This window comes from Taudactylus pleione, unplaced genomic scaffold (assembly GCF_031769625.1).
Source record: "Taudactylus pleione unplaced genomic scaffold, aTauple2 ptg000311l, whole genome shotgun sequence".
Classification (NCBI taxonomy): domain Eukaryota; kingdom Metazoa; phylum Chordata; class Amphibia; order Anura; family Myobatrachidae; genus Taudactylus; species Taudactylus pleione.
The window spans coordinates 805,029-822,047 of record NW_028284712.1 but is presented as its reverse complement, the minus strand read 5'-3'; the positions used below and the strand labels follow the sequence as shown (position 1 = coordinate 822,047).

Sequence of the window (17,019 nt, the reverse complement as noted above, 5' to 3'; positions counted from 1 at the left end):
TGCTACCAGAAGGGCTGTTTGTGATGCAGGCAAGGCATGAGGACATGTGGCGGTGTTAGGGGCCCAGTATGAGCATGTCTCCTTATTAGAGTGCAGTGAACTGAGCGAGAGAGCGGAGCCAGCCTGCAAGAGCAGCACACAAGGGAGCCATAAAAGTGCAGTGACCTGAGCGAGAGAGCGGAGCCAGCCTGCAAGAACAACACACAAGGGAGCCATAAGAGTGCAGTGACCTGAGCGAGAGAGCGGAGCCAGCCTGCAAAAGCAGCACACAAGGGACCCATAAGAGTGCAGTGACCTGAGTGAGAGAGCGGAGCCAGCCTGCAAGAGCAGCACACAAGGGACCCATAAGAGTGCAGTGACCTGAGCGAGAGAGCGGAGCCAGCCTGCAAGAGCAGCACACAAGGGACCCATAAGAGCGCAGTGACCTGAGTGAGAGAGCGGAGCCAGCCTGCAAGAACAGCACACAAGGGACCCATAAGAGCGCAGTGACCTGAGCGAGAGAGCGGAGCCAGCCTGCAAGAGCAGCACACAAAGGAGCCATAAGAGTGCAGTGACCTGAGTGAGAGAGCGGAGCCAGCCTGCAAGAGCAGCACACAAGGGAGCCATAAGAGTGCAGTGACCTGAGCGAGAGAGCGGAGCTAGCCTGCAAAAGCAGCACACAAGGGAGCCATAAGAGCGCAGAGACCTGAGTGAGAGAGCGGAGCCAGCCTGCAAGAACAGCACACAAAGGAGCCATAAGAGTGCAGTGAACTGAGCGAGAGAGCGGAGCCAGCCTGCAAAAGCAGCACACAAGGGACCCATAAGAGTGCAGTGACCTGAGCGAGAGAGCGGAGCCAGCCTGCAAGAGCAGCACACAAGGGACCCATAAGAGCGCAGTGACCTGAGTGAGAGCGCGGAGCCAGCCTGCAAGAGCAGCACACAAGGGAGCCATAAGAGTGCAGAGACCTGAGCGAGAGAGCGGAGCTATCCTGCAAAAGCAGCACACAAGGGAGCCATAAGAGCGCAGAGACCTGAGAGAGAGAGCGGAGCCAGCCTGCAAAAGCAGCACACAAGGGACCCATAAGAGCGCAGTGACCTGAGTGAGAGCGCGGAGCCAGCCTGCAAGAGCAGCACACAAAGGAGCCATAAGAGTGCAGTGAACTGAGCGAGAGAGCGGAGCAAGCCTGCAAGAACGCACACAAGGGACCCATAAGAGAGCAGTGACCTGAGCGAGAGAGCGGAGCCAGCCTGCAAAAGCAGCACACAAGGGACCCATAAGAGAGCAGTGACCTGAGTGAGAGAGCGGAGCCAGCCTGCAAAAGCAGCACACAAGGGACCCATAAGAGCGCAGTGACTTGAGCGAGAGAGCGGAGCCAGCCTGCAAGAGCAGCACACAAGGGACCCATAAGAACGCAGTGACTTGAGCGAGAGAGCGGAGCCAGCCTGCAAAAGCAGCACACAAGGGACCCATAAGAACGCAGTGACTTGAGCGAGAGAGCGGAGCCAGCCTGCAAAAGCAGCACACAAGGGACCCATAAGAGTGCAGAGACCTGAGCGAGAGAGCGGAGCTAGCCTGCAAAAGCAGCACACAAGGGAGCCATAAGAGCGCAGAGACCTGAGCGAGAGAGCGGAGCCAGCCTGCAAGAGCAGCACACAAGGGAGCCATAAGAGTGCAGTTTTCCCAGGGTGCAGGGAGAAAAGGTACCCGAGAGCCTAGGACAACTGGAACCCTTACTCGGCCATCACTGTCAGTCAGGATGTGGTTGCAGGGAAAGCCCTGGGGACAGATGCCGGTTTGCATGAAAATGGCAGCCAGAACCAGTGAAGTAGGACCCCAATTATTATAAATGGAGGGTCCCTGGGACCATAAAATCTGCGCAATCACTGATCATATACTACTAGTAATAACGCCCAATAAAAATGAGCCAGTGGCAGAAATGACCAATACAACAAAATACCAACAGCAGAATATAGGCCAGCAAGGTGCCCAATAAACCATCAGCAGTATAAGCACGGAGTGACCCACCCGGGGGTGGGGGCTTCTGGCAGCGTCACCTGAGCGAAAAAAAAACCCCACATACATAGGAGGCAGCAGAGCTCTATGTACCGCAGACGTGCTCCCTGCCTCTGCGCGGGCTCCGACTGCTTACTATGGACTACAGCGCCTTGTGCGCAAATTCTCATAAATGTCCTCTAACTCAATGGGTTCTCAAACTCGGTCCTCAGGACCCCACACAGGTCACGTTTTCCAGGTCACCCAGCAGGTGCACAGGTGTAGTCATTACTCACACACATTAAAAGATCCACACAGGTGGAGTTAATTATTTCACTTATGATTCTGTGAGGAGACCTGGAAAACATGCACTGTTTGGGGTCCTGAGGATCGAGTTTGAGAACCTGTGCTCTCTAGATTTAATAATGGACCGGTAGGTCATCCATGAAATGCACAGGAATATAGACCATGTTACTGGTAACCATCAGGATTTAACAATAATCAGTGACCTCACACAAAACCGAATCTCACAGCTATGGCGTTTATCACCAGCCACGATAAACGTGATCCACGTGTGTCCTCATTCACCCATTCGTTTTGCGCCATATGACTCAATGGGCTGTTTAGACGCTCCGCCGAAGGTAGTGATTCCCAGACTTTCATACAGATGACTTTTAAGGTATAAATGTCTGTGTTGAGTGACCTCTCAATGGTTTATAATGTTCTGGGTGCTTAGGATTATTTTTTGTTGCAATGCAGATTGTATAAATTTAGGTGCTGCACAATGCATGACGTGACCGGCTCCTCTGTCTTTTGCCTGTTACCCAGGTTAGTGTCAGAGCCAACGTGCAACGCCAGCAAGTGTGTCCTGGATTGCAATGAACGTTTGTTGCATTAGTGATGCGTCCAAGTCACATATCTGGTAATAATCTGTGTGGCGGAACGTGGCGCGATTCCCTTGTGTACTTTTTCCTCAATCTTGTATCTTCAGACGCATATAGTGTACTAGGTACTTAGGATTTGTCTTTTGTTGCACAGGAATAGGTATATAGTCGCGGATTAAGCATAAAATGCATGGCGGGGGTCACTCGTAACGGGCCTGAGTAACCTGCATGTTGTAATGTAAGCTCGCTTATAGTGTACTAGGACGTTAGGATTAGTGTTTTGGGGAGATTAAGTAGCAAAGAAAGTGGCACTGTAAACGGGGCTATTTGGCAGATATTAGGATAGGTGAATGTGGACACATCTGTATGCAAGAAAATGTATTTTAAATATAGAAGTTGCAAAACTAAGCACAAGATTTATCAACCCTTCTAAAGAGAACTAGCGGAGGCGTTACCAACGGTAACCAATCATATTCTTGATGTCATTTTAAAAGAATGTACTAGATAAATGATAGCTTAAAGCTAATTGGTTGTTCTTGGAGCATCATTACTTGTCCTTTATAGACTGTGTGATAAAATAAATCTCACCATATACTAACAAGGGAACTGGTTATATTCTCATTACATTATTTTTTAGTTCGTAAAAAGGCTGCAGTGGTCAGTCTCAGGGGTATATTCACTAAAGTGTAGTTTTTAGAAGTGGAGATGTTTCCCATAGTAACCAGACTCTAGTTATCTTCCAGAACAGGCCTGGCCAACCTGTGGCTCTCCAGCTGTTGTGAAACTACAAGTCCCAGCATGCCTTGCCACAGTTTTGCTGTTAGGGAATGCTAAAACTCTGGCAAGGCATGCTGGGACTTGTAGTTGGGCAACAGCTGGAGAGCCACAGGTTGGCCAGGCCTGTTCTAGAAGGTGCTAGAGTAATGAGATCGGTTGCTATGGGCAACACCTCCACTTCTAAAAACCCGCACTTAAGTGAATATACCTCTTAGTTATACTGTTCTGGCTGCAGCCTTTTTAAGAAGTAAATAAATGAGACGTACAAAGAGTAAGTGAGCTGGAAGCACTTACCGCGTGAGAAACGGATGAGGACAATACGGACGCTGCAGGAAGGCTGTTTTGGTGCCCGGACAAAGTGCTAGGATGAGAAGCAGAAACCGCTTGTGAATAACTACATTAGAAGCACACGCATAATATGGTCACACGCATGTAAAGGGACCCTCTCCTGCTATCGGCAAGTGTTTAGCTCCAGCAAAGACTCAGGGACAAGAGCTCATCACACAGGTCAGATATGTGCTTGGATAGGTAACATCATTGTCTTTCTGGAATGAGCACTGTGATGGTGATAGCTGAGGGTATCAGAAACTACTCTTACCCCTGGGGCGCACACTGAGCTGCCTCTACACCCCCCCCCGTACCTGTTGAGCTGTGACAGAGAGCTGCTTGAGAGGTCACTCGGCTGCGGTAAGCTGGACAGCGAGACAGCCGATGAGTGCTGAGACACTGCCGGGAGGAGAGAGGAGGCGGTGGAAGCCGGGCTGGACAGAGATCCTACAGAAGACAGGCTCTGGGAATTCTCAGGCTTCACAGATGGGATGGATGGAGTTGCTGGAAGGAGGAGATAGTGCATCACATGACCAGATCTCTCTTCCCAATCTTACTGTAATTAGTATTTGTTTTGCTGCAAAATTGGGTATTATCCAAAACTAGGCTTTAAGTCCTTTCCATTAACCCTTGGGATGGTCTATTTCCCTGACGTGGAAACATATGAAGACACGGTGATTAGGTTGGATGTCAGAACAAATGTATTGGTACACAAGACATCCAGCTCAAGCCTTCATCAGAAGTCTAAACCAATACACCATACAGATACTCTATTGCAGAGCATATGCAGTCACACAGGAATTGGTATGATTTACCGCTGGTTGGAATCCCGACACCAGCATCCCGGCAGCAGTGGAAATCCCGATCGTCCTCAGGTAAGTATTAGCTAACCTAATTCTACCCATTAACCCTCCCTTATGGGTGAATAACCCTAACCCCCCCCAGTACCTAACCCTAATCCCCCCTCTAAATGCCTAAACCTACCCCCCCTTCCCCTAGCCTAAACCTAACCTCCGGGGGAACCCTAAACCTAACATTACACTCCCCCCGCCCCCACGCGCGCGGCTATCCTGGCTCGGCGTCCCTTCGATCGGGATGCCGGGCATCGCTCTCCTGGCGTAGGTCAAATGACAGGCGTTGGCATATCGACGTATGTCTTCATACCCTTGCCGGGATATGACAGCCGGGAAGCCGGCTGCCGGGATTAGGTCCAGCGGCTTCCCCACTGCATACCGTCACACACACAATCCATCATTACACTAGGACGCAGCTACGTTTTTCTAACTACTGAATTACCGGGCACATCAGTTTATGGGGAACTAAACAAGGAGAGTATTAGAAAAAGGAACAGGGTATTCTCAGATGTCAGAATGTACAATAAAATACAAAGTACAGTGATGGAAAGGTAGGTGCCCATTTTATAGAATGCAGCATCACGGCTACGTCTGAGGTATGCCACGGTGCCCTCAAACCATTACACGAGAGCAGTAATGTTTGCTTAGGAGAGTTTTGATTCAGGAAGACTTTTACCAGCAAGTCTTAGTACCAGGACTGCAAACACTAGGCTGAGGCTAACATTAGGAAGGTGACAGCTTTACCCTGCAGCACATAGAGACGTCATAGGGCCGTTTCCAGAGGATTAGGAGACGTAGGATTGGGACTGGCACAACCAGACTCAGTAAGTGGTTATCCGCACAATAATTAGGATATGTGCTTGGATTAAAGCATCATTGTCTTGTTGTGTACAGTCCCTTCCTCAGCAGGGTGGCACAGGTGAGGCTTGCTGCGATGCACAGTCACGGGTAGAAACACGCATACACCAGGGAACCAGGCTGACACACATTACAACTTCATAAACAAAAACACACAGTCACGGGTAGAAACACGCATACACCAGGGAACCAGGCTGACATACATTACAACTTCATAAACAAAAACACACAGTCATGGGTAGAAACACGCATACACCAGGGAACCAGGCTGACATACATTACAACTTCATAAACAAAAACACAGTCACGGGTAGAAACACGCATACACCAGGGAACCAGGCTGACACACATTACAACTTCATAAACAAAAACACACAGTCACGGGTAGAAACACGCATACACCAGGTGAACCAGGCTGACATACATTACAACTTCATAAACAAAAACACACAGTCACGGGAAGAAACACGCATACACCGGGGAACCAGACTGACACACATTACAACTTCATAAACAAAAACACACAGTCACGGGTAGAAACACGCATACACCAGGGAACCAGACTGACACACATTACAACTTCATGAACAAAAACACACAGTCACGGGTAGAAACACGCATACACCGGGGAACCAGGCTGACATACATTACAACTTCATAAACAAAAACACAGTCACGGGTAGAAACACGCATACACCAGGCTGACATACATTACAACTTCATAAACAAAAACACACAGTCACGGGTAGAAACACGCATACACCAGGGAACCAGGCTGACACACATTACAACTTCATAAACAAAAACACACAGTCACGGGTAGAAACACGCATACACCGGGTGAACCAGGCTGACATACATTACAACTTCATAAACAAAAACACAGTGTCACGGGTAGAAACACGCATACACCAGGGAACCAGGCTGACACACATTACAACTTCATAAACAAAAACACACAGTCACGGGTAGAAACACGCATACACCAGGGAACCAGGCTGACACACATTACAACTTCATAAACAAAAACACACAGTCACGGGTAGAAACACGCATACACCAGGGAACCAGGCTGACACACATTACAACTTCATAAACAAAAACACACAGTCACGGGTAGAAACACGCATACACCGGGTGAACCAGGCTGACATACATTACAACTTCATAAACAAAAACACAGTGTCACGGGTAGAAACACGCATACACCAGGGAACCAGGCTGACACACATTACAACTTCATAAACAAAAACACACAGTCACGGGTAGAAACACGCATACACCAGGGAACCAGGCTGACACACATTACAACTTCATAAACAAAAACACACAGTCACGGGTAGAAACACGCATACACCAGGGAACCAGGCTGACACACATTACAACTTCATAAACAAAAACACACAGTCACGGGTAGAAACACGCATACACCGGGTGAACCAGGCTGACATACATTACAACTTCATAAACAAAAACACAGTGTCACGGGTAGAAACACGCATACACCAGGGAACCAGGCTGACACACATTACAACTTCATAAACAAAAACACACAGTCACGGGTAGAAACACGCATACACCAAGGAACCAGACTGACACACATTACAACTTCATAAACAAAAACACACAGTCACGGGTAGAAACACGCATACACCAGGGAACCAGGCTGACACACATTACAACTTCATAAACAAAAACACAGTCACTGGTAGAAACACGTATACACCAGGGAACCAGGCTGACACACATTACTACTTCATAAATAAAAACACACAGTCACGGGTAGAAACACGCATACACCGGGGACCCAGGCTGACACACATTACAACTTAATAAATAAAAACACACAGTCACGGGTAGAAACACGCATACACCAGGGAACCAGGCTGACACACATTACAACTTCATAAACAAAAACACAGTCACGGGTAGAAACACGCATACAACGGGGAACCAGACTGACATACGTTACAACTTCATAAACAAAAACACACAGTCACGGGTAGAAACACGCATACACCAGGGAACCAGACTGACATACATAACAACTTCATAAACAAAAACACAGTCACGGGTAGAAACACGCATACACCGGGGAACCAGGCTGACATACATTACTACTTCATAAATAAAAACACACAGTCACGGGTAGAAACATGCATACACCGGGTGAACCAGGCTGACATACATTACAACTTCATAAACAAAAACACAGTGTCACGGGTAGAAACACGCATACACCAGGGAACCAGGCTGACACACATTACAACTTCATAAACAAAAACACACAGTCACGGGTAGAAACACGCATACACCGGGGAACCAGGCTGACATACATTACAACTTCATAAACAAAAACACACAGTCACGGGTAGAAACACGCATACACCGGGGAACCAGGCTGACACACATTACAACTTCATAAACAAAAACACACAGTCACGGGTAGAAACACGCATACACCAAGGAACCAGGCTGACACACATTACAACTTCATAAACAAAAACACACAGTCACGGGTAGAAACACGCATACACCAGGGAACCAGGCTGACATACATTACAACTTCATAAACAAAAACACAGTCACGGGTAGAAACACGCATACACCAGGGAACCAGACTGACATACGTTACAACTTCATAAACAAAATCACACAGTCACGGGTAGAAACACGCATACACCGGGGAACCAGGCTGACACACATTACTACTTCATAAATAAAAACACACAGTCACGGGTAGAAACACGCATACACCGAGGAACCAGGCTGACATACATTACAACTTCATTAACAAAAACACACAGTCACGGGTAGAAACACGCATACACCGAGGAACCAGGCTGACATACATTACAACTTCATTAACAAAAACACACAGTCACGGGTAGAAACACGTATACACCAGGGAACCAGGCTGACACACGTTACAACTTCATAAATAAAAACACACAGTCACGGGTAGAAACATGTATACACCGGGGAACCAGACTGACACACATTACAACTTCATAAACAAAAACACACAGTCACGGGTAGAAACACGCATACACCAAGGAACCAGGCTGACACACATAACAACTTCATAAACAAAAACACAGTCACGGGTAGAAACACGCATACACCAGGGAACCAGGCTGACATACATTACAACTTCATAAACAAAAACACAGTCACGGGTAGAAACACGCATACACCAGGGAACCAGACTGACATACGTTACAACTTCATAAACAAAAACACACAGTCACTGGTAGAAACACGCATACACCAGGGAACCAGACTGACATACATTACAACTTCATAAACAAAAACACACAGTCACGGGTAGAAACACGTATACACCGGGGAACCAGACTGACATACATTACAACTTTATAAACAAAAACACACAGTCACGGGTAGAAACACGCATACACCGGGGAACCAGGCTGACACACATTACAACTTCATAAACAAAAACACACAGTCACGGGTAGAAACACGTATACACCGGGGAACCAGGCTGACACACATTACAACTTCATAAACAAAAACACAGTCACGGGTAGAAACACGCATACACCAGGGAACCAGGCTGACATACATTACAACTTCATAAACAAAAACACAGTCACGGGTAGAAACACGCATACACCAGGGAACCAGACTGACACACATTACAACTTCATAAACAAAAACGCACAGTCACGGGTAGAAACACGCATACACCAGGGAACCAGGCTGACACACATTACAACTTCATAAACAAAAACACAGTCACGGCTAGAAACACGCATACACCAGGGAACCAGGCTGACACACATTACTACTTCATAAATAAAAACACACAGTCACGGGTAGAAACACGCATACACCGGGGAACCAGGCTGACATACATTACAACTTCATAAATAAAAACACACAGTCACGGGTAGAAACACGCATACACCGGGGAACCAGGCTGACACACATTACAACTTCATAAACAAAAACACACAGTCACGGGTAGAAACACGTATACACCGGGGAACCAGGCTGACACACATTACAACTTCATAAACAAAAACACAGTCACGGGTAGAAACACGCATACACCAGGGAACCAGGCTGACATACATTACAACTTCATAAACAAAAACACAGTCACGGGTAGAAACACGCATACACCAGGGAACCAGACTGACACACATTACAACTTCATAAACAAAAACGCACAGTCACGGGTAGAAACACGCATACACCAGGGAACCAGGCTGACACACATTACAACTTCATAAACAAAAACACAGTCACGGCTAGAAACACGCATACACCAGGGAACCAGGCTGACACACATTACTACTTCATAAATAAAAACACACAGTCACGGGTAGAAACACGCATACACCGGGGAACCAGGCTGACATACATTACAACTTCATAAATAAAAACACACAGTCACGGGTAGAAACACGCATACACCGGGGAACCAGGCTGACATACATTACAACTTCATTAACAAAAACACACAGTCACGGGTAGAAACACGTATACACCGGGGAACCAGGCTGACACACATTACAACTTCATAAACAAAAACACAGTCACGGGTAGAAACACGCATACACCAGGGAACCAGGCTGACATACATTACAACTTCATAAACAAAAACACACAGTCACGGGTAGAAACACGCATACACCGGGGAACCAGGCTGACATACATTACAACTTCATAAACAAAAACACACAGTCACGGGTAGAAACACGTATACACCGGGGAACCAGGCTGACATACATTACAACTTCATAAACAAAAACACACAGTCACGGGTAGAAACACGCATACACCGGGGAACCAGGCTGACACACATTACAACTTCATAAACAAAAACACACAGTCACGGGTAGAAACACGCATACACCGGGGAACCAGGCTGACATACATTACAACTTCATAAACAAAAACACACAGTCACGGGTAGAAAAACGCATACACCGGGGAACCAGGCTGACATACATTACAACTTCATAAATAAAAACACACAGTCACGGGTAGAAACACGTATACACCGGGGAACCAGGCTGACACACATTACAACTTCATAAACAAAAACACAGTCACGGGTAGAAACACGCATACACCGGGGAACCAGGCTGACACACATTACAACTTCATAAACAAAAACACAGTCACGGGTAGAAACACGTATACACCGGGGAACCAGGCTGACACACATTACAACTTCATAAACAAAAACACACAGTCACGGGTAGAAACACGCATACACCGGGGAACCAGGCTGACACACATTACAACTTCATAAATAAAAACACACAGTCACGGGTAGAAACACGCATACACCGGGGAACCAGGCTGACATACATTACAACTTCATAAACAAAAACACACAGTCACGGGTAGAAACACGTATACACCGGGGAACCAGGCTGACATACATTACAACTTCATAAACAAAAACACACAGTCACGGGTAGAAACACGCATACACCAGGGAACCAGGCTGACACACATTACAACTTCATAAACAAAAACACACAGTCACGGGTAGAAACACGCATACACCAAGGAACCAGACTGACACACATTACAACTTCATAAACAAAAACACACAGTCACGGGTAGAAACACGCATACACCAGGGAACCAGGCTGACACACATTACAACTTCATAAACAAAAACACAGTCACTGGTAGAAACACGTATACACCAGGGAACCAGGCTGACACACATTACTACTTCATAAATAAAAACACACAGTCACGGGTAGAAACACGCATACACCGGGGACCCAGGCTGACACACATTACAACTTAATAAATAAAAACACACAGTCACGGGTAGAAACACGCATACACCAGGGAACCAGGCTGACACACATTACAACTTCATAAACAAAAACACAGTCACGGGTAGAAACACGCATACACCAGGGAACCAGACTGACATACATAACAACTTCATAAACAAAAACACAGTCACGGGTAGAAACACGCATACACCGGGGAACCAGGCTGACATACATTACTACTTCATAAATAAAAACACACAGTCACGGGTAGAAACATGCATACACCGGGTGAACCAGGCTGACATACATTACAACTTCATAAACAAAAACACAGTGTCACGGGTAGAAACACGCATACACCAGGGAACCAGGCTGACACACATTACAACTTCATAAACAAAAACACACAGTCACGGGTAGAAACACGCATACACCGGGGAACCAGGCTGACATACATTACAACTTCATAAACAAAAACACACAGTCACGGGTAGAAACACGCATACACCGGGGAACCAGGCTGACACACATTACAACTTCATAAACAAAAACACACAGTCACGGGTAGAAACACGCATACACCAAGGAACCAGGCTGACACACATTACAACTTCATAAACAAAAACACACAGTCACGGGTAGAAACACGCATACACCGGGGAACCAGGCTGACACACATTACAACTTCATAAACAAAAACACACAGTCACGGGTAGAAACACGCATACACCGGGGAACCAGGCTGACACACATTACAACTTCATAAACAAAAACACACAGTCACGGGTAGAAACACGCATACACCGGGGAACCAGGCTGACACACATTACAACTTCATAAACAAAAACACAGTCACGGGTAGAAACACGCATACACCGGGGAACCAGGCTGACACACATTACAACTTCATAAACAAAAACACACAGTCACGGGTAGAAACACGCATACACCGGGGAACCAGGCTGACACACATTACAACTTCATAAACAAAAACGCACAGTCACGGGTAGAAACACGCATACACCAGGGAACCAGGCTGACACACATTACAACTTCATAAACAAAAACACAGTCACGGGTAGAAACACGCATACACGGGGAACCAGGCTGACATACATTACAACTTCATAAACAAAAACACACAGTCACGGGTAGAAACACGTATACACCGGGGAACCAGGCTGACATACATTACAACTTCATAAACAAAAACACACAGTCACGGGTAGAAACACGCATACACCAGGGAACCAGGCTGACACACATTACAACTTCATAAACAAAAACACACAGTCACGGGTAGAAACACGCATACACCAAGGAACCAGACTGACACACATTACAACTTCATAAACAAAAACACACAGTCACGGGTAGAAACACGCATACACCAGGGAACCAGGCTGACACACATTACAACTTCATAAACAAAAACACAGTCACTGGTAGAAACACGTATACACCAGGGAACCAGGCTGACACACATTACTACTTCATAAATAAAAACACACAGTCACGGGTAGAAACACGCATACACCGGGGACCCAGGCTGACACACATTACAACTTAATAAATAAAAACACACAGTCACGGGTAGAAACACGCATACACCAGGGAACCAGGCTGACACACATTACAACTTCATAAACAAAAACACAGTCACGGGTAGAAACACGCATACACCAGGGAACCAGACTGACATACATAACAACTTCATAAACAAAAACACAGTCACGGGTAGAAACACGCATACACCGGGGAACCAGGCTGACATACATTACTACTTCATAAATAAAAACACACAGTCACGGGTAGAAACATGCATACACCGGGTGAACCAGGCTGACATACATTACAACTTCATAAACAAAAACACAGTGTCACGGGTAGAAACACGCATACACCAGGGAACCAGGCTGACACACATTACAACTTCATAAACAAAAACACACAGTCACGGGTAGAAACACGCATACACCGGGGAACCAGGCTGACATACATTACAACTTCATAAACAAAAACACACAGTCACGGGTAGAAACACGCATACACCGGGGAACCAGGCTGACACACATTACAACTTCATAAACAAAAACACACAGTCACGGGTAGAAACACGCATACACCAAGGAACCAGGCTGACACACATTACAACTTCATAAACAAAAACACACAGTCACGGGTAGAAACACGCATACACCAGGGAACCAGGCTGACATACATTACAACTTCATAAACAAAAACACAGTCACGGGTAGAAACACGCATACACCAGGGAACCAGACTGACACACATTACAACTTCATAAACAAAAACACACAGTCACGGGTAGAAACACGCATACACCAAGGAACCAGGCTGACACACATAACAACTTCATAAACAAAAACACAGTCACGGGTAGAAACACGCATACACCAGGGAACCAGGCTGACACACATTACAACTTCATAAACAAAAACACACAGTCACGGGTAGAAACACGCATACACCAGGGAACCAGACTGACATACATTACAACTTCATAAACAAAAACACACAGTCACGGGTAGAAACACGTATACACCGGGGAACCAGACTGACATACATTACAACTTTATAAACAAAAACACACAGTCACGGGTAGAAACACGCATACACCGGGGAACCAGGCTGACACACATTACAACTTCATAAACAAAAACACACAGTCACGGGTAGAAACACGTATACACCGGGGAACCAGGCTGACACACATTACAACTTCATAAACAAAAACACACAGTCACGGGTAGAAACACGCATACACCGGGGAACCAGGCTGACATACATTACAACTTCATAAACAAAAACACACAGTCACGGGTAGAAACACGCATACACCGGGGAACCAGGCTGACATACATTACAACTTCATAAATAAAAACACACAGTCACGGGTAGAAACACGTATACACCGGGGAACCAGGCTGACACACATTACAACTTCATAAACAAAAACACACAGTCACGGGTAGAAACACGCATACACCGGGGAACCAGGCTGACACACATTACAACTTCATAAACAAAAACACAGTCACGGGTAGAAACACGTATACACCGGGGAACCAGGCTGACACATTACAACTTCATAAACAAAAACACACAGTCACGGGTAGAAACACGCATACACCGGGGAACCAGGCTGACATACATTACAACTTCATAAATAAAAACACACAGTCACGGGTAGAAACACGCATACACCGGGGAACCAGGCTGACATACATTACTACTTCATAAATAAAAACACACAGTCACGGGTAGAAACATGCATACACCGGGTGAACCAGGCTGACATACATTACAACTTCATAAACAAAAACACAGTGTCACGGGTAGAAACACGCATACACCAGGGAACCAGGCTGACACACATTACAACTTCATAAACAAAAACACACAGTCACGGGTAGAAACACGCATACACCGGGGAACCAGGCTGACATACATTACAACTTCATAAACAAAAACACACAGTCACGGGTAGAAACACGCATACACCGGGGAACCAGGCTGACACACATTACAACTTCATAAACAAAAACACACAGTCACGGGTAGAAACACGCATACACCAAGGAACCAGGCTGACACACATTACAACTTCATAAACAAAAACACACAGTCACGGGTAGAAACACGCATACACCAGGGAACCAGGCTGACACACATTACAACTTCATAAACAAAAACACACAGTCACGGGTAGAAACACGCATACAACGGGGAACCAGGCTGACACACATTACAACTTCATAAACAAAAACAGTCACGGGTAGAAACACGTATACACCGGGGAACCAGGCTGACACACATTACAACTTCATAAACAAAAACACACAGTCACGGGTAGAAACACGCATACACCGGGGAACCAGGCTGACATACATTACAACTTCATAAATAAAAACACACAGTCACGGGTAGAAACACGTATACACCGGGGAACCAGGCTGACACACATTACAACTTCATAAACAAAAACACACAGTCACGGGTAGAAACACGCATACACCGGGGAACCAGGCTGACACACATTACAACTTCATAAACAAAAACACACAGTCACGGGTAGAAACACGCATACACCAGGGAACCAGGCTGACACATTACAACTTCATAAACAAAAACACAGTCACGGGTAGAAACACGCATACACCGGGGAACAAGGCTGACATACGTTACAACTTCATAAATAAAAACACACAGTCACGGGTAGAAACATGTATACACCGGGGAACCAGACTGACACACATTACAACTTCATAAACAAAAACACACAGTCATGGGTAGAAACACGCATACACCAAGGAACCAGGCTGACACACATAACAACTTCATAAACAAAAACACAGTCACGGGTAGAAACACGCATACACCAGGGAACCAGGCTGACATACATTACAACTTCATAAACAAAAACACAGTCACGGGTAGAAACACGCATACACCAGGGAACCAGACTGACATACGTTACAACTTCATAAACAAAAACACACAGTCACTGGTAGAAACACGCATACACCAGGGAACCAGACTGACATACATTACAACTTCATAAACAAAAACACACAGTCACGGGTAGAAACACGTATACACCGGGGAACCAGACTGACATACATTACAACTTTATAAACAAAAACACACAGTCACGGGTAGAAACACGCATACACCGGGGAACCAGGCTGACACACATTACAACTTCATAAACAAAAACACACAGTCACGGGTAGAAACACGTATACACCGGGGAACCAGGCTGACACACATTACAACTTCATAAACAAAAACACAGTCACGGGTAGAAACACGCATACACCAGGGAACCAGGCTGACATACATTACAACTTCATAAACAAAAACACAGTCACGGGTAGAAACACGCATACACCAGGGAACCAGACTGACACACATTACAACTTCATAAACAAAAACGCACAGTCACGGGTAGAAACACGCATACACCAGGGAACCAGGCTGACACACATTACAACTTCATAAACAAAAACACAGTCACGGCTAGAAACACGCATACACCAGGGAACCAGGCTGACACACATTACTACTTCATAAATAAAAACACACAGTCACGGGTAGAAACACGCATACACCGGGGAACCAGGCTGACATACATTACAACTTCATAAATAAAAACACACAGTCACGGGTAGAAACACGCATACACCGGGGAACCAGGCTGACACACATTACAACTTCATAAACAAAAACACACAGTCACGGGTAGAAACACGTATACACCGGGGAACCAGGCTGACACACATTACAACTTCATAAACAAAAACACAGTCACGGGTAGAAACACGCATACACCAGGGAACCAGGCTGACATACATTACAACTTCATAAACAAAAACACAGTCACGGGTAGAAACACGCATACACCAGGGAACCAGACTGACACACATTACAACTTCATAAACAAAAACGCACAGTCACGGGTAGAAACACGCATACACCAGGGAACCAGGCTGACACACATTACAACTTCATAAACAAAAACACAGTCACGGCTAGAAACACACATACAC

The 17,019-nt window shown here is 45.9% G+C and overlaps 1 protein-coding gene and 2 non-coding genes across 8 annotated transcripts in view; all 3 read right to left on the bottom strand.

Moving 5' to 3' along the window:
* UBAP2 (ubiquitin associated protein 2) overlaps positions 1–17,019 on the bottom strand; it is a 95,482-nt gene that overhangs the window by 30,419 nt on the left and 48,044 nt on the right. For all 6 annotated transcript variants that reach the window (XM_088442405.1, XM_088442400.1, XM_088442399.1 and 3 more), the window contains exons 17-18: positions 4,275–4,464; positions 3,928–3,994 (exon numbers count right to left, since the gene is read on the bottom strand). In XM_088442405.1, coding sequence (XP_088298531.1) covers positions 3,928–3,994; positions 4,275–4,464 — 257 coding nt within the window. The remainder of the gene's footprint in view (positions 1–3,927; positions 3,995–4,274; positions 4,465–17,019) is intronic.
* Positions 4,103–4,184, bottom strand: LOC148511339 (small nucleolar RNA SNORD121A). Its single transcript, XR_015869204.1, has one exon. It is a non-coding gene; the product is annotated as a small nucleolar RNA SNORD121A (small nucleolar RNA).
* LOC148511338 (small nucleolar RNA SNORD121A) lies at positions 5,625–5,703 on the bottom strand. The gene has a single exon (XR_015869093.1). It is a non-coding gene; the product is annotated as a small nucleolar RNA SNORD121A (small nucleolar RNA).